Genomic DNA, 18,693 nt, shown 5'->3' with positions numbered 1-18,693 from the left:
TGTTAATTTTTAATGGTAAGTTAAGAGGTTAAAACTGGATAGTTGCAAAAACAAGGCTTTCAGTCTTGCTCACAAATGAGTAAGTATATGGTTTGGACTGTGGAACCTACTTATGCAGACCAGGTTTAGTTAGTGTGCATGTGCCAGATAGTGGGAAGAAGGAATAATAAAGGGAAAAAGAAGGTAAGTTGTGACCCTTCAGATGTCCCTCTCAGACCAGTTCAAGCTATAATCGAGCAATGTGAAGGAAGGGATAGTGTGAGGAAATGGCTGGGTGACTGGCAAGATTGTCTTAGGCTCTTGCAGTGATGTCTTACTGTTTATTTCAGCGTTGTCTGGAAAAAAGTAGCGTGTAAGCTGTAATAGTGTCCGAGAATCTCTTTATTTAGGTTAATGATAATTGTTCTTGCAGCAGAAAAAGTAGAGGTGAAGAATTTGTAATGTAAATTCTCATTGCCAATGCAGGCTTTGAATTTCATACTACAAATCCGGTAGAAGCAAGACTTTAGTTCAATCAGTTATATATTGTTAATATCATCTAAGCACTGTTTTTATCATTCCAGTGAAAGAGACACTACCCCATCTAGTTTAGTTTTGAAATAAAACCAGAATTGCATGACACAAAATACAAATGTGTTGGGGCACACAGTGCTAAGCAATATTATCAATTACCAAATCAGTATCAATGAATAAAAATAAAAAAGTTTTATTTTATACTGGGTATAGGACAGGGCACAACCTACCATTTTCCCCTCAACTTGCAGGCTGGATACTCACGCAAGGCTATTACTACATGCAATAGAATCAATGATTATCAAGTGGTCACATCAAATAAGAGACATTTTGGAAAATAATTCTGCTAAAACTTGTCTTCATGGGCTTCACCCCAATCCTCAGACTGAACTCAAATTCTGGAAGGAAAGAAAAGATGACCTTTTGTGTTTGTATGACCAGGTGAGTGATTTCCAGCAGAATAGCATGTCATGTATATTGCTATATTTCTGTTTTTGCATGAAATATGAACTACAGTTGGATATTAAGGGAAATGTAAAAATATTGTGAATCAAGTTTTTCAGGGAGGAATGTGTTTTTGGGCAAGTAGACAAGCAGCTGAAAATACTGTACAGAAATAAGATCCCTTCTGGTTCCTGTGGCATTTTGCTTATATGCGCACAATGCCATGCAATTTTGGGCTAAAATAGTGTAACATAAAATCTCTACTTGTTCTGCTAGCTCTTCAATTTACAAATATCTTCATTTGGGGCCATAATCCTATTTCATCTGGAAACGGACCAAACCTACTAGAAGGCAGCCTGATTATGTACCAGTTTGCTGTTCCCTTGCTGAATAGGCAGTCAAGACATTTCTTTCAAGAGATTCTCTCTTGTTTCTCATGTTGAAGTATTCTGTAAATTTCTCCTTGGAAGCAGCTAGTATGAAGGCTATGGTCTTCTGCAGGAGAAACTGCTTCCTTGATGTGGGAAGGCTCTCCTTTGAAGTGAATGGTTTTCCTGCATTTTCCTGCAATCAGATGCCAGCATGACATATGATAGAATAGGGAAACCTATACTGGCTTCCTAAAGTTGCTTCCTCCTATCCTTTCTGTCCTAATAGAGGAAGTCTAAAAACAGTGCCTTGGATCCTAAGGTAAGTTTAACTTAAGGGAAGTTCCCAATCCCTTTCATCTGTAGTCATCTGTGGCCTCTGAAAAGCCCTTCCAGAGTATCAGGAAGATCACCTGAGCAAAATTGGGTAGATTAACAAAAATGCAGGTGGCTACAAGCAGGAAAAAGATGGAAAATGTTCCTTCCATGAATAAGTTAATCTTCCTTAGGATGAAAATCGATTTAAATAAAAGCCATAGCACCCAAATAATACAATGTTATCAGGAGAGCATCAATAGGACCAGTGCGGCAGCAAATCAGCAAAAGAACAGCAATGGGCAAATAGAACAACTACTGCTAAAGATTCAGGAGAATAAAATTGATTTTACCCAGTATTTAAAAGCTAATAGCGTAGAAGGTACATTGGGATAGTAGGACATAATTGGGATGCATCCACCGAGAAAACAGTTGTCTCCAACTTCCAAAATCTGGGAGCAGCTTTCAAAAAGGCCATCTTTTGAGTTCCCACCAAACATGTCTGATTGCAGCAGGACAGAAGGAACATAATTTCCAGAAGAGCTTAAAACCCAGGCAATTTCATATGGAAGAATGCTGTCTTTCAGGTGGCCTGGTCCTAAGTTTTGTTAGATTTTAGAGGTACTTCAAATTGTGCCCAGAAAAAGACTGATAGGCAATGAAACGTGTTTCCTGCAACTGACTCCTGTCAACCATCTGCCACAACATTCAGGACTAGTTGAAATTTCCAAGCGCTTTTCAGAAGCAGCTGAGACTGTTACAGTAGTTCAAACGGGTTGCAACTAAAGCACGTGTTGCTCTTGCAAGGCGGAACTTTAACAATAACCAGGCCCTGTGTTTACTAGAGACAGGTCCTTCCTGTCTGGCTTATGTTCAGAGATGTGGCCCATCTTGTGGCAAAAGCAAACAGAAAAAGGAATAGGATTAGTTTATTATTCAAAGCTGAAGGACTTGTCTTTTTTCATAAATGGATGCTATAATGCTTTAAGGTAATTAGCTTGTTACAATTTCTTTGAAGACCCTTCTTTACAGTCACATTGATGTCCTTTTGTTTATTTCAAGATGTTTGCTTATTTTGCAGTCCTATTGATAATTCTTTGTGGTTTTACCTTGCCTAAAGAATAAACTACACCTTTTTCTTATCCATTTCTCCTTTCCTTTCCTTGCTTGAAATCTAGGTTCAAAATCAGACCTTTTAGCAAGCATTTTTAATGTGTTTAATACAACTTTGCCTTTTTTGCCCATCATATTTCAAATTCCAAGCTTTCTGATGGGTTGATATGTAAGCCCTGACATTTAATGCAGCAATTTTTTCACCTCCAAGAGTCAGTCAGCACCTCTCTGCTTTTCTCACCATCATTTATTTCCAGATGTTTTATGAAAGATTGCTGGATATTTGAACATGTCAGGCATGATTTGTTTAGATTTGGAACTTTATTCTCAAGACGGTGTTCAAACATAAGTGAAATCTGCTTGCTTAAAGTTTTGTTCTTACATTTCTGTGTTCAAGTATCACCTCTTTCATCTGATAGTAAAATAAGTTCGCTCTCTCACAGACACGCATACGCACATGCATACATGCATAAATATACATACATATGAGAACATCAGTTGTACTGTTCTAATTTCAGCTTAGAAGTCCTGTTGTTCAGAAAATGATTAGCATCTTAAAAGGGAAGATGAGCAGCTACTACCCCACTTTTCAAGACATTTACAAGGAAGTAGAAAATGGTAAGGATTTTTCAATGAAATGTATCTATTCTCTCCATATTTGTGTGTGCGTGTTATAGAATAATCCATAACATTCTATGGAGTACCACTGTAGTGTGGCATTAATAAACTGCTTGTGCTTTGGGACATAATTTACATTAAACAGTTTTACAATGATACCTTCATAACATGTTTGTATAAAGTTTATCTGGATAGTTTCTTTCCATTTACAAAAGAGAAGTAAAACTATATAAGCAGTTAAACTAACATTGTGTGTCCTGTAAACATAATTTTGCTCTTTGTAGTAAATCTGATAGTTTACTTGTAACATAAACATGGTTAAAGTGTAAGAGTAATATCCGGATGCACATGTTTATTATTTGGTTTACATATTGATCAGATGAAATGCCAGTAAAATATCAGTTTAATGCTTCTTATTTTATGTAGTACTTTGCTGAAATGTACAAAGAGTTTAGCAAATGATTAAATTTATATGGGCCTGTTAGGCAGGTGAACATTTATATTGTCTTTAAAAAAATAGGAAGAAAAGCATCACACTTCATAGTAGGACAAAAAAGCAAACGTTACCCAAAATCCACGGTAGCTATGCTGCCCATGAGACAAATTCCAAAATCCATGTTAGGGCAACCTTTTATCAGGCCAAACTGAAGGTACAACCTCGTGTAAAAGCTTCTGCATTTTCCAGAACTTGTTTTTAGATATAAACAAAGCAGGGGTGGGGCTGGCTGGTAGGAAGGCCATGAAGTCTGCAGCTAGGAATATGTGAGGCGATTACAGATGATCAGATTAGTCTCTAATAGGTGCTGTGATGATTTCTGGTTGCACAAAAGGCTGTCCATAGATGTAGTAAGGTAAACATACAATGGTGGTTCTAGGTTTTTGAAAATATAAAACCCATCAGTTATCTTAATCTGTCTCCATCCTTAGGTAAAAAGGACAGGTTCCTTGTTCGATGGAGAAGAGAAACAGAAATTAGGCAGTTGTTAGAGCTGGATGTAATTTTGAATGATGTAATAGATGACCAAAAAAGACTGTATCCAGTTTGTGCTGTTTAATAAAAAATATATGGAGCCAAGGGAAGGAACTTTGGTGAAAATATCATTGAGAAACAGTGTTTGGGGAAAAGTTACTTCTCTCCTTGCAGTACAGTCTCAGTCTAGTTCAAGTAGCATTGTAATTACTGCTTTTAAAACAGGAGACAAAGATACTGCATAGTTAAAATACAGAATTCACTATCGCAGAGTGCACTGATATCCATCAATTTGAATGGCTTTAAAAGGGGATTGTACACATTCATGACAGATAGGACAATTAGTGACCCTTTACTCATGACAGCAACTACCTTCACTACAAGAGGTAGTCAGCTTTTGTAGGTCAGTTCCTGCAGAACATAGGAGATGCCATGCCAGGTCAAATCAAAGTCCCATCAGTCCAGCATCCTGTCCTCACAGTGGCCAGCAAAGTGCCTATGGGAAGAACGCAAGCAGAGCATATGTGAGAGCACACTATGCTCTCTTTTCTTTTGTTTGTCTACAGTTGAATGGTGAACATGCATTGTCATGGGTAGGCAACCTTTTCGAGCATGGGCACATTTGGCAATTAGAAAAACTGTTCTAGGCACTACCATGACTTGTCTGCTCTGGGAGCCATGGCAAAAGGCAAGTACCATGCTGAGAACATTGAGTATTAGATAGGGCTGAGCATGACACCAACAGAAACCTGTTTCACAGTGATCCAGGTTGTAGGTAAGAGAATCATAGAATGGTAGAGTTGGAAAGGGCCATGAAGGCCATTGGGTCCATCACCCTGCTCTTGCAGGACAAGTTACACCATCCCACCAAGTTATACCGTCCCACTCTGATGGCTGTCCAGTTTCCTTTTGCATGTCTGTAGTGTGAGAGAGGCCACGACCTCTATAGGCAACTGAGAAAGCCTTTCCTGATACCAAGCCTGAATCTGGGTTGTTGCCTTTGAGGTACTTATAGAAGGATAAGTACCTCATGTTTCCCTTCGGTCTTCTCAAGGCTGAACATGCCCAACATTCTTAGTCTTTCCTCACAGAGCAGTGTTTCCAAACCCTGGATCATTTGTTGCCCTCTGCTGGACCCTTTCTAATTTTTCTGTATCGTTGTTAAATTTTGGTGCCCAGATCTGGACACAGTATTCCAGATGAGGGCTGACCGGTGAGGAATATAGGGGAACTACTATTTCTCATGGTTCAGAAGAAATGTGTTTGTTTAAAAAAATGTGGGGTGTGAGTAAAGCACCTTGGCATGTGCCAAAAAAGGTATTCAGAGGTGTCTTAATTCCTGCGGTCACCACATTATCTACTCCTGTGCAAAATAAAACTGTGCAACTGTACTGTAGAGCTATATAGATGCATAACTTAAGTCAAACATTTGCTCCAGTGTTGTCAATTCTGAGTTGTAGTGCCTGTTCAAGATAAAGGTATCTTTCAAATTTCCTCTCTGTGAAACTCTGTGATGTGATTTACAAAAAATTACTCAGAAATCTTAAGCTTTCAGCTTGGCAACTTGAACTGAGCTGTGACTCGTTTCCAGTCAGCAGGCATCTTTGTTGGCATAGAAATTGGGCTTCCTTAAAACTTACTTTAGGATCTTTTTACAGACTATCATAGATTCTTCTCATTTACTATACTTGATATTTTTCTTTCTTCCACAGCACTTGTTGAAGCCCAGGATATTGATTTATACCTGCGACCTCTGCAAAGGCATATTCAGTGTCTTCAAGAGACAGAATTTCCAGAGACACATATTTTAATTCCCCCTTTGTTCCATACCATCTGCCTGATCTGGAGTAACTCCAAGTTTTATAATGTGCCAGCTCGAATAATATTTCTGCTGCAGGAATTCTGCAATCTGTTTATTGACCAGGTAACACAAATTATGAACAGAAAATTAGATGAACATGCTCCATGCAATTCTGTCCATCTCTGCTCAGATGTACAACCTTCCTGAGTTTCAATGATGTAGGTGTGTATAGGATTGCAGTCTTAGTCAATAAGAGAGCCTCAATGTGGACAGATGTTAAAGGTGAGAATATGTCCTTAACCCAGTGCTACTTAATTTTTAGTTTCCACTTTACAGAGTATTCATCTTGAGCTTCCTAAGGTGCTAGGGAACTAGTTTTACAATTAAAGCTAGATAACAAACAATTATAGCAATAACTTATTCTATTTTATGTGGTTTATGTTAAAAAAACAATATATGTTTTGAAGAAGAGGCATTCTTTAAAGATCACATAGCCTTTTCCAAACTGTCTTTATGTTGCCAGCATCAATTTTTAATACACAGTTAGTGGAAATTAATTCTCAAATAGTAAAGGTGTGAATGCATTATCTACTCTTTTCAAGACCATGGAAAATTGGCCTTATTAGTAGAGGAGCAATCCCAATAATTTACTGGAGTTCCTTAACTGTTAAAAAATCTCTCCTTTCATCAACTGTTTGGTGACCTAATTTACGCATAATGTTAACCCATGGTTTCTTTAGCCCATAGATAACCCATGGTTTGTTGGAGTACTCAGGTTTTGTCTCACAGACAGTTAAACAAACTACAGCTTGTTTTCTCAATCCCCAAGTTATTGTTTTCCATCTTTGTACACTGTCCTCCCCCTGTGCTATAATATAACTGCTTTCTAGTGCTGTACAACTGACCTGTTGAATGGCCAGGTTTCTTTGGTTTTACCAAGCTTGCCCACCACATCTGTAGCCTGGTAAAATAACCCATGGTTGTGAGTTGTGAGTCTTCACTGGTGAATGACAGCTGTGCATTCCTGTAAGGGATGAAAGTAATGCACTCTTCTCAGGCTCTGTACAGGTTGAGGCAAAAGCTAGTGTTTCAGAATTACGGATAGTCTAACTTCTGCTGTAAAGACCTCATGTGTACAGGCAAAGATGATTATTTCAATTGAGGTAATGGAAAAGCATTGCTTAGTCTGTTATCCTGGCCAACATTGGCTTATGCTGGTCTTTGACTATAATAAATACGTGAATAAAATAAATTAATTAGTCCATTTTTATTTGTAGCTAAATAAGATCATATTCTTAAACCTGTTACTTTGTAAGCAGGTCCTTCAGATTAACTAGTTTTCATTAATGGTGAGCTGTTTTGTTAGCTTTTCTTTTACAAATCTTGTTATTTCTTAGGCTATATCCTATCTTTCACCAGAAGACATTATGAAAAGAGAAACTGAAGAAAGTCTGGAGCAAGTACAAAAGGCTCTTCATATTTTAAGGAATTTTAAGGAGGTCTTTTTCAGTCAAAGAAAAAAAATGGCAAATTATTTTGCAAGTAATCAAGAAGTTAAACCATGGGATTTTGAGCCACAGATGGTGTTTTATAGATCTGATATGTTTCTAAATCGCTTGGAGAAAATAAAGGTAGTATTTAACAACTGCTATCAGTATTGCAGTTAAAATATACTATCAAAGGCATTGATTTTTTTTTTTTTAAAATAAAGATCTATAACTTCCTGCCTTTCCCAGTGAGGGGCTGGCCCTGGAATCCGTTATGCACCACCACCACTCCCCGCCTTGACCACACGCACATAGAGAAATAAATTGTTCCAGAAGCCTAGATCTCCACCTGAAATCTATCCACATTTATGATGGGTATTGAGACAGAGAAGAAGCCAAGTGTTTTGTGATATAATTTCTGCCCAAAATTATAGATCTACAGAACTAGGAAACTGTTCTATGGTGTTTCCAGGGTAGGTTTCAATTCATGCAGTTTTCTTTCTTGCCCTAGCTCTTGCCATTGTTGGTGGTCAAATTCACATTTCTGCCTTCCATCATGTGGTTTGTCAATGTGGTTTTGAGTTCCTACTGCTGCCTTAGTCAACAGCTCCAATGGCGCAGCCAGCAAAAGCCCTACTACAGCAGGGATTCTGCTGTAGGGTCTGAAACACTATGATCCTTACAAGAACCATTCTGTAGTATTGGATGCAAAGGGAAGGAGGCTAACAAGCATCCATGAGTCCCAAATCTGCAGCTTCCAAAGGACTCTTTTCCCTCCCTGCCTTCGTTTTTATCATCCCCACAAGTAGAATCTCAGAAAAAGTGAAATCTGGGGGAGTGGGAGAATGGACAGTAGAAAAGATATAGTTCCTCCTCCATGAGCACTGTGATCCAGATCCCAACTGGGGCTGCTCACACCTACATGGGAGTAAGTAAAACTACCATGCATAGTTGCATGATGGGTGGGTTTGCAGGACATGAGAAGCCATGTCAAAATCTTAGCATTACAGGTCTGTTGTGTCATGCAGGCCCAGTTCTGAAGTTCCTGCATGATAGGATTAGTTTTCTGAAACCACAAAGAATCCACAGCCTGTTCTAAGGTTTGTATGCTTCATTGTGGCTTCTCTGATCCAAACCCAGGATCACCATTTTACCATGGTCAGTATGGAAAGAAAATACAGTCCTGCCACAAGAGTAGCCAGTGTTTGTGGTCTATATGTTGTTGTTGTTGTATGTATTTCAGAAATTTATTTTAATCAGATTTCATTGCACATATAGTTAATGTTTATCTTACTGTTTTAGGATATTTTTGTTACCATGCTTGAATTTGAGAAACTGGAGAAATTGGAATTTGGTGGAATCAAGGGGAAAAGTTTGAATGACCAAATATGCAAGTTAAATGAAGAATTTATGGAGACTTGTAACATTTTTAAAGAAATGACATATAACCCTTTAGATTACAACAATGTGGTAATATTGCATTTTGCATATTTGTCTTTGTTTTTTAAACCTTTAAACATGCAAATAGGTATACTAATAGAGTCTGTGAGAGAGATACAATGTAGAAAAGTTTAAAAATTTGAAGGGCAATCCAAAGAAATACTACTTTTTGATTTTAACTTCTTCAGACTCTTTCTTCCTGGATGGTGCCATTCAGCATAGCTTCCCTTAACCCCCTGAACTAGGAAAACACAGACTAGGATGGCCTCTATGCAACCTCATGTCCTCCCAAACATTTGGATGGTGGATCTCAGCCATCTAAATATTTTCTGCTTTCTTGTAAGCAGGTTTCTTGGGCAAATCTTGTAGGATACCTCAGAAGATAGTGGTCCTCACTCCACTCTTGCCCTTCCTGACCCTGGTATACCTCCACCCCCTAGACCATCAAGGCAAAGTGGGCTGAAAGCGCACTGCCTGTGAGGGCGGAGTAGGGGCCCTCCAAGGTGGTTGTCTTGCTTCTGACTTGGAAGACATTTCTGAGATTGGAGCTGAGAATCCAGCCTATCCTGTGGACTTCCAGACAATGTCAGGAGGCCATAGGATTTCCCCCAGTTAGCTCTTGGTAATTATGCTGCACTTGACAATATGGTATCAATAATATTATGTGGCCAACATTATCATCATTACAGTACATTCATGTCTCACCTTTTTCCTCTTGTAGGAACCCAACAGTTATGGTGAATAAGATTGAAATCTGCATGACTTTGAGCTTAACAAGCTGTCACTCTGTGTTGGTTAATCTTAAACAAAAGACTTACTATTTACTACAAAATATTTGGTGTGACTGCTTTGCACATGCCTGATTTTGTGTATTGAAGTTACTCTGAGCTCTGCAAACTGTTTAATGAACATGATTAACAACTTCATTTTCTAAACTAATTAGGACTGCTGTCCTATTGACACTCCTCTGGAAGTAAGCACCCCTGAACTTAGATTGGAACTGTAATGTATCCAAGGATATTGAGCCAATAGCTTAAATTAACAGTTAAACAACTCACTTATTTTCATAATTTTAGAATTATAATTTATGTATTTTCCAATATGTTAACATTTTAAAATATATTTTTTCCTTTAGAAATTCAGGCTGTATTTTTTATTCTATAGGAATTTGAAGAAGAGTATGACAACTTTAAACACAAAATTCTGGAGTTTGAAAGACGTCTTGGATCAATTTTTTGTGTGGGATTTCTTGATTGTTCAGGTTTAGAATCAGCATTCAAGGTCAGTGATGAAGGACACAAGCATTACTACGTTGCTTCAACTGGCTGCCATTATTTATCAAACAGCATAATCATAAAAATAAGTACATTTCTCTATTAGTAGCCAAAGAGTATAAGAGGCACATGTAAGAAGGATAAGAGTATAAGAAGAGTGTTCAGAGTGTTTGGTATTAGCTGCTGATTTTTTTAAAAAAATGCAGAAGTATTTTAGCATAATGTTTAAGCTGCAGTCCTATGGTACCTGGAAGGAAGTACCAGGGGCCATAGAACCTCCTGTTCTGTAGATGAAGAGGTAGATCTCCCATTCAGGTTCTCCCTTGACAGGTCACAGTGAACTCTGGCATCATGACTGCTCTGATATAGTAAGGGCCAAACACAGACGTTATGGAGGCATGTCAGAGATGCACTTGAGGTGATTCTGGATCTCCTGTTTTCAAGATGCGCCTCGAGAATGGTGTGAAAGGATTTTAAAAGGGGAATGGCTCTTCAGCTTTTCACACTGCAGCTTTTTTCAGTTGGCTCCTCCACCATGGATTTTTCCTTTCATGTCCCCATAGTATTTCTCAGTTAGTGCACTATGTATGTATTTAAACATATTAAAAGTAATAGCTTTTAAATAGCTGTGACTTCCTTAGTTTAGGAATTTCAAGATTTTGCATGATTTTTTTTTAATTTTGCACAATTAGTTTTTTTTAAACTTACATTTAACAGTAGTGCCCCATAGAATGGTACAAATTGTTTTTAGTTTTCCTTGGTGTTTTACCCAGGTTTGCCAATGAAAGGGGCGCAGGGAGCCTGCTGTTTAAGAAGATCGTGTAAAGAATTGCCTTGGGATTGCAGATGTATTTATACTGTTCTTCAGATCCATTCCTTTAGCAACACATCCAGAATAATAAATTCACAGCTCATGAGCTGAGAGGAAATTTAGATAATTTAGTAGCTCCTCCTCAGTGATTGATGTTTTGCATAGTTTGGTCATCATACACTGGCAATTACTTTTTTTCAAAATACACATATACTTTCTGGTGTTGATTTTATATGTAAGAATTTTTAAAAGCAAACACATACTATATCTTATTCCTAAGAAAATAGTATTTACAAATATTTTTCATGCTAGCCCGAGGCTAAAATTTGCTATGGAGCAATAAGAGTAAAGATCTATTGCTTTTACTTGAATTCAGCATGTAGAAGGAAAACTTAACTCTTAATACATTTTTATTTGTCACTTTAGCCTCTATAATACGTTCTTTAGCTTCCACTCTGAAGAAGCATTTTTATTATTCCTGAATTTTCTGGGCAAAAGACCAAAAAGTAATAATTTTATATTTGTTAATTACAGCTACATTCCAAAGAGTTAATATTCACATTAGGCTAGTTTGGACATAACATTACTGGAGATAATAATGTATAGTTAATTCAACTGGGAACATGCACTGAGAGCCCATATGCTGTTCCTCTACTCTTGTGCCAACTTGACTGAATTCATCCTGGTCCTTTTAAGCCATACTTCCTGGTGCAAACTGTAGTTCAGTGTTTTGCTCACAAGTTCCCTGTGTGAAACCTAACAGGGAGCTGTGGTTAAACGGGTCTAGACCAAAAGCACTAAAGGTAGCATACGAAAGGAAAAGGGGCAAGGGAGGAGAATGCCAGTTTGATGCCTGTTCCTTGCCTGTCAGGCATTTTGCATCCGAATTTTGCCACTGTGTGCAATTTCATTTCTTGCCTGTTAAAAAAAAATCTGTCACTTCTTAGTCTCAACACTGAATTCTGTGTCTGTGCTGCAGTTTAAACACACTGTACCAAAGTAATCCACATTCTCCAAGAATTCTGTGATCTGCACAGATTTGCACATCCTTGATTATTTCCTGCAATGTATCTGTTTTACACTGCACATATTATGAATGCATATTTTTCATACATGCTGTAGTTTCTAATCAAGCAGCTGAAAGCAGTCAAATGAGGAAGCTCTCTTTTACATTTCACTTTTGTGACATGTAGGTTTTTTCTACAAGTCTTTCATTATGCAGAGTTGTTTATGTTATTGTACCTTCAATGCATTGAAAAAATATATTTTGATTTGAATTGGGATATTCTGCATCATTCCTGTCAAGTTAAGAGAAAAAACATGAATATATTAATTAGAAAGTCTGTCTTTTATTTATATAGCTTTTAGTCATTCTTGGATACTTTCTGGAGAAGCCTATTATTGCAGATATTTTTAGCCCAAATTACAGAATTTTACTTCAAATGTTCAATGAAGAACTGTGTAATTGCAAACAATTCTATGATGAACACCTTAAACAGGTACGTGACAAACTAAGAACAAAATGTTCTCTGTGTACTTCTCTTGTCCTTTCTTGACTCAGAATAAATCAGGTATTCTTTAACTTTTATAGGTGGAGAAAGGAAATGAAATAATAAATAAGAATATGCCATTGACTTCAGGAAACCTTAAATGGTCCCAAGAAATTAAAGACCGTATGCAGTCATTCTGGTCAAAGTTGTCACTTGTTTCCCACCCGTAAGTATATCTCTTACAAATATTAAGTTCATCACAAATATTAAACTTAGTTGTCCCTTTCTTTGACCTTGTCACTGTCATGACAAGGTTGCGGCACTGACATGAACTTGGTTGGCCATCTAATCCCCTGCTCTGTGTTCTCATTCTTGGTGAAACGAGTAATAGTAGGTTCTTTGGGCTCGAAAGACCACCCAGAACCCATGGTCTCATTTAAGGTTGGGGTGGCTTGGCCCCTGCCGTGTCCCAAATAATAAGCATGGCAGCTGCTGTGACAAGAAGCTTCACCATGGGGAAATTCCCTCATGGTGGCTTCCTGTTACATGTGAACTGAGCTAGTCTTTCAAAGCCACTGTTGTTTATACTTTTGTTTTTCTCATCAGGTAGGTTTGGAATGTACAAGGGTTCTTCAGAAAGTTTCTGCACTTTTTAAACTATTTTTAAGAATTTCATAAACAAATTACATCACTTTTCTACATAGTCACCTTCCTTTGCGATGCATCTTTCCCAGCATCATACCAATGTTTTAATGCCATCAGCAAAAAAATATATAGAATATATTTATAAAATATAAAAGTGCGGAAACTTTTTGAAGTCCAACTGAGTTTAATAAGGCTTACCCCTAGGCACATACATGATTGCATCCTTAGTCTATATATGTGTACTTTGTACAAATTAAAGGGGGAAAGTCACAAAACGTATTTTCCCATGTATTTTTCTAGGATATATTGCTGTTTACAAAAATATTTCAGGAAATTTGCTGAAAACTAAAACATCCATTAATACTTTGTTCTAGCTTCTGAAATTCCTCATATAATAGGGAGCCCTTTTGTTTCCTTTTCTTGTTTCTTTGCTGAAATTATATGTAATGTTATAATGAATAAATTAGCAAATTGTGGGTTTGCATGTCAGGCTAACTACTCTTGCAATAACCCAGAGTCAGCTGGTTGTTCACCAAGCAACCCAGAGAAAACGAAGTAGAAAACCCGTAACCCTACCCCTACCCCTGTGGCCCACAGCAGTTTCCTGTTGCACTTTGATAGCATACACTACTGAGGACATTGCCATGTCAGCCTGCACCAGTGCAAACTTGTGGAAGTCCAACTAAAAGCAAATAAATGAATTAGCATGGTCCTTAAAAAAGTAGAGGGGGTTCATAAACCAACAGCAGCTCTTCCAGTGGGCCACTTGGGTCCTTTGAATGTGCTGTGTCACTCGCTGTCCACCTGGGATCACAAAAAGTGATTAGCAGAGAAACAGTGGAAGGAAGAAGGGTCATGGCAGGCACAAAAGGGCTTCTGATCATGGCGGCTGGCACGGAGTAAGTGATAGTCGTTTCAAGTGCCAACTGGGCGCTGGTGGGGTGGCTGTTGCTGGCAGCAGCCCAAGCATGTGTGGCTAAAGCAGGAGCGTTTGCTTCACTCACTGCTACCCAGTATCCACAATTGGGTCAGTTGTCTGGCTTCAAAACAACCCCTAAAATAAGCTTTTGCTTTTCGGGGTGGCTTGTTGTCTGTGGAGCAGACAGTAAGCGGTAGCAACAAGGCACCCTGGTTGGGTATCTGCCTCTGGAAATCCAACCATGGCTGTGGATTTCTCTCCTTCACGATTGCAACCTGCATGCTCACTAGCCATTAATTCTGAATCAGACAGTGGTGGTGGTGAGGAGATGTTAACTGCCTATTTGTTTATTGGCTTTCAGCCTGTCAAGCGAGCAAGGTTGAGAATGAGTATGGGGAGCAATAGCAGACTGATTATAGCGGTGAGGGGGCACACTGGATCCAAAACTGAGTGGTGAGCTGTTGGTGTGTTCCATGCAGTGCTCCCTGTGCACCTGAAGCTAGTGTGCTGCCCTTTAGTGTGGTGGAATGCAGTGTCTCATCACCAGTTTTGAAGATTCCAGTCCAGCTGGAAAGGGAGGCCCATCTTGTCTTTCACCTGAGGTAGCAAATGGTCTTGACAAAACAATGCCCGCATTTCCATTGACATCATTTCATGGACATCTTGGTAGCCCATAGCATTTTCTTTCTCGTTTAGACTCTTGGAAAGCCCAGAAGCTGCCTTGGTCTATCAGAAATATATAGAGATGTGGACCTTGCTTGACCAGTATGAAGATCAGGTCTATTGTAAATGGAAATCTGAGGTGGATGGCATTTGTCAAATTAATTTAGATCAACCTCTAATTAAGCGCAATGAAGATGGTCTTCTCAATGTAAATTTTGATTCTAAGGTATGCCACAACAACTTTTGTCCATTAGCCCATCAATCCTTGGGCTGGATTTAGATTACTTAGTTATACTTTGTTTAGTCATCCCATGAATTTCAGTGGTTCTTCTCACAGTATGTCTAAATTTGGATACCATCTCCTAATGTAATAAACAGGAGAAAAATCTGAGTAAAAATTACTCAGTGAATCACAGTACAGAATTCATCATACCCTGGGTGTATACTTCTCAAAGACATTTTGCTGACAATTTTAGACTAGATGAAAACAAATGAGCAAGTCCACAAATTTAGTACAAGATAAAAGTCTGGACTGAGCCACAAGCATCCAACTCCCTAAGTCTGAATTTCCCTTCAATTAATTTATTCCTGAGAGACTTTCTCCAACCCTCCTTTCTCCTCCGCTTTTTATCAAAGGGATGGGATTCAGGCAGAGAAGGCATAATGCACAGTTGCTGTTGAATCTAGCCTACTTCCACTACCTGCTGGTAAAAAACATGAATGTTTATTGAATCTTACAGTATATTTTGGTTCCTTACGTCTTTGTACAGTCCCTGTTAAGAATTGATACTACTGAAATCCTAATTAAGTTAGTGTTCAGGAACTTAAAATTGGATATAGTGACAGCAGTATTAAATTACACAAATTATACAAAGTTTCAGTTGTTAAGGCATTATTCAGTGGTTACTATGTATAAGACTGAGATAGAAACTTTGCTGCTTCTGTTCTTAGAAAGTGCTGTAATCTGTATTATAAAGGGGGCTCCCCCCCTCCCCTAAACTGGGTATGAAAGTTCCTGCTTTAGTTCATGGAGCAATCTATGTTCTTTCCAAGCAATTCCATTTTTCTGTTACTAGTGACAATGGATAAGCCCATAAGAGACGCTCTACTGAATGAGACCAAAGACCTATCTAGTCCAACGTCATGTTTTTTAGAATGAGCAGTCAGATAAAATCATAAAAAAGAACTGTGCTGAATCAGACCAGAGTCCCTCTGGTTCAGTATCCTTTTTCCATAGTGTCCTACCAGAAGCACCTGGCGAAGCAATGAAGTGGGGGGGGGGCAGTAGCCATCTCCCACCTTTGTTTCTCAGCAGCTGGCCTTCTTTGATTCTGAAAGTACCAATTAGCCATCATGACTAGTCGTCCCTGATAACCTTATCGATGCATTTGTCTAATCCCCTATTAAAACTATCCAAATTGGTGATCCCCACCACATATATGGTGGTGAATTGTACAGTTTAACTATACACTGTATTAAGAAATGCTTCTCCAGTAAAATGGGAATCTTCAAATGAGTAATGTTTAGGCCGTCTTCAAAACTACCCGATGACAAATGATTTATTTTGTTTCTTGTAGCTAGTGGCTGTTTTAAGAGATGTGAAATATCTCTTGATTTTGGATCAAACTGATATTCCAAGTTCAGCTTTGGAATTGTATAAGAAAAGGGGAACATTTGCAAAGGTATGTGCTTTCTGCAGTTTATATTCCTTGTGGCTTATACTGTGTGATTCTGCATATTCATCTGACAACTTGAAGTAACTGGAAAGCTAAAGGTCCTAGGCATTTAGACCTTAAACATGTCAGTGTATATAAAAAAATAAATCCAAGTCACTGTGCTATGTTTCTTTTATGTGTGATGGCCTTAATTCTTAGTTTAAGCGTTTCATACAAAGAGTTTCTAGGAAATATGTCCAGGGACACTGGTGATCTTGGGGAAAGGCTGAAAAAAATGGAAATGTCTAACAGCTTGAGTAACATATCTATCAAGAACCACCTGGGTTGAAATTTGTTTTGTTCCATGGCAGAAATTTAAATCTTCTGTTGTTGTCTCCTATACAAACAGTACATAGGAAATCTAGAACTTGTAGTCCAGTGGTATAACAAAGTTAAACAGACTGTTTTGGAAGTAGAGTATCCTCTGATTGAAAAATGGCTAAGAACCATTGATGATGAACTAATGGAAGCAGAAGAAACATTTACATGGCAGGAAGAGAACTGTTTGGAGTACACTGAGTTTGTGAAAGCAAAAGTGCATGACTTGGAGCAGAGACTTCAAAGGTCAAAGGACAATGTCAAGGCCATTCAGCAAATTATGAAGTGCTGGATGGAGTATCCCCTCTTTTCTAGAAGAGATAATAAAAAAGAATCTCTGTTGAACCTGGAGGACAAAGAAGAGATACTTGCTAAGAAATTCCTGTCATTACAAGAGGATGGATACAGGATCCATAGACTTATAGAGGTAATAACTGGTACAAGTTAACTTGATAATGAGAGAGTATTTTGCTTTTTGCAGTAGATGTGCACACACACCTGCTTCAGCCACTGCAAAAATGTAATCAAATATAGATGTTGATTGTGTGATAAAAGGTTGCGTTTGCATTTCATGTCCTTTAATATGCAAACTATGATGAATCAGATTCATTTATAGCACCATCTTAGTGCTAATTACCTGGTTGTTGAAATTAAAGTTGTCATAACAGTAGAATTAAAACGCATATTTTTGCTATGTGTTTTTAGGAAAACCTCATACTCTTTAATGCAGATCCAGAAACAGCGTCTTGGAAGATTTACCTGGAATTCATTGATGATATCATAGCTGATGGATTTTTTGGTGCCATAATGAACAATTTAAACTACTTCTTAGAAAACACAGAAGCAGTCTTGAAACCAGCTCCATTATTTCAAGTTGGAATGATGCTGAGTGCCCCAGAAATAGAATTCAAGCCTTCACTGGACAAGGAAGCTGGAGATGGCTTTTATGATCTAGTAGATGAAATTTTAAGCAATATTTTCAAAATGTCTGCCCAGGTGAAAAGAGTGGCAACACATCTGGAAATCCAACATTACCAGGTAATGTATTTCTCAAGATTATGGAATTTTTTAACTTGGAAGAAAAATAAAATGTACAGAGCATCTGATTTAAAAATGTATGTACTACTTGTGTACAATGAAATGGAGTAACAGTATCACAATATAGAAATACTCCCTCCTTCTTCTTTTTTAATTAGAATGACATGGAGAGTATATCAGAATTATCCGAGACCAGGCAAAAGATTATGGACAGAGTGGCAGATGTCACCACCAAAGCTGTGGACTTTAAAAATTCTCTAAATTCTTATGCATACCTGTGGGTAGATGACAGATCAGAATTTATGAAACAATTTCTGTTCTACGGTCATGTGTTAACCTCTGAAGAAACAGAGATTTGTGCTGACATTAACATCCTTGGTCAACGCCCAATAACTGAACAATTTAAAGAGCAGGCAAGAAAATTGATACTTTTCTATCTCTTCATATTCAGAATCCCTCCCCTAATGCATCATTAGTTAAAGTTTAAGGCATTAGCTTGTATTAGTAATGCATTTTTCTTTGATCTAGATTGACATATATGAGAACCTTTACATTGAGATGAGCAAACTTGAAGACTTCAAAATTTTTGAAGGCTGGCTTAAAGTGGACATGAAACCCTTCAAAATTAGTTTGCTGAATGTTATTAAGAAGTGGAGCTGGTTGTTCAAAGAATACCTCCTGAGATTTGTCATAGACAGGTGAAATTGCATTTGTTGAAAAGAATAATTCTGATTATTGATTTTTTGAAAGT

At 38.0% G+C, this 18,693-nt stretch overlaps 1 protein-coding gene across 1 annotated transcript in view; it reads left to right on the top strand.

The window, feature by feature from the left end:
• DNAH11 (dynein axonemal heavy chain 11) overlaps positions 1-18,693 on the top strand; it is a 167,931-nt gene that overhangs the window by 10,673 nt on the left and 138,565 nt on the right. Inside the window, exons 4-17 of the mRNA XM_044428955.1 lie at positions 765-954; positions 3,272-3,371; positions 6,054-6,265; positions 7,540-7,773; positions 8,932-9,099; positions 10,234-10,350; positions 12,516-12,653; positions 12,746-12,870; positions 14,905-15,097; positions 16,449-16,553; positions 16,936-17,331; positions 17,610-17,942; positions 18,101-18,355; positions 18,471-18,640. Coding sequence (XP_044284890.1) covers positions 765-954; positions 3,272-3,371; positions 6,054-6,265; positions 7,540-7,773; positions 8,932-9,099; positions 10,234-10,350; positions 12,516-12,653; positions 12,746-12,870; positions 14,905-15,097; positions 16,449-16,553; positions 16,936-17,331; positions 17,610-17,942; positions 18,101-18,355; positions 18,471-18,640 — 2,736 coding nt within the window. The remainder of the gene's footprint in view (positions 1-764; positions 955-3,271; positions 3,372-6,053; positions 6,266-7,539; positions 7,774-8,931; positions 9,100-10,233; positions 10,351-12,515; positions 12,654-12,745; positions 12,871-14,904; positions 15,098-16,448; positions 16,554-16,935; positions 17,332-17,609; positions 17,943-18,100; positions 18,356-18,470; positions 18,641-18,693) is intronic.

The sequence above is a fragment of the Varanus komodoensis genome, unplaced genomic scaffold, assembly GCF_004798865.1.
Source record: "Varanus komodoensis strain SLA01 unplaced genomic scaffold, ASM479886v1 scaffold2, whole genome shotgun sequence".
Taxonomy (NCBI): Eukaryota; Metazoa; Chordata; class Lepidosauria; order Squamata; family Varanidae; genus Varanus; species Varanus komodoensis.
The sequence above is the reverse complement of the archived record's forward strand: the minus strand, read 5'-3'. Positions and strand labels throughout refer to the sequence as shown.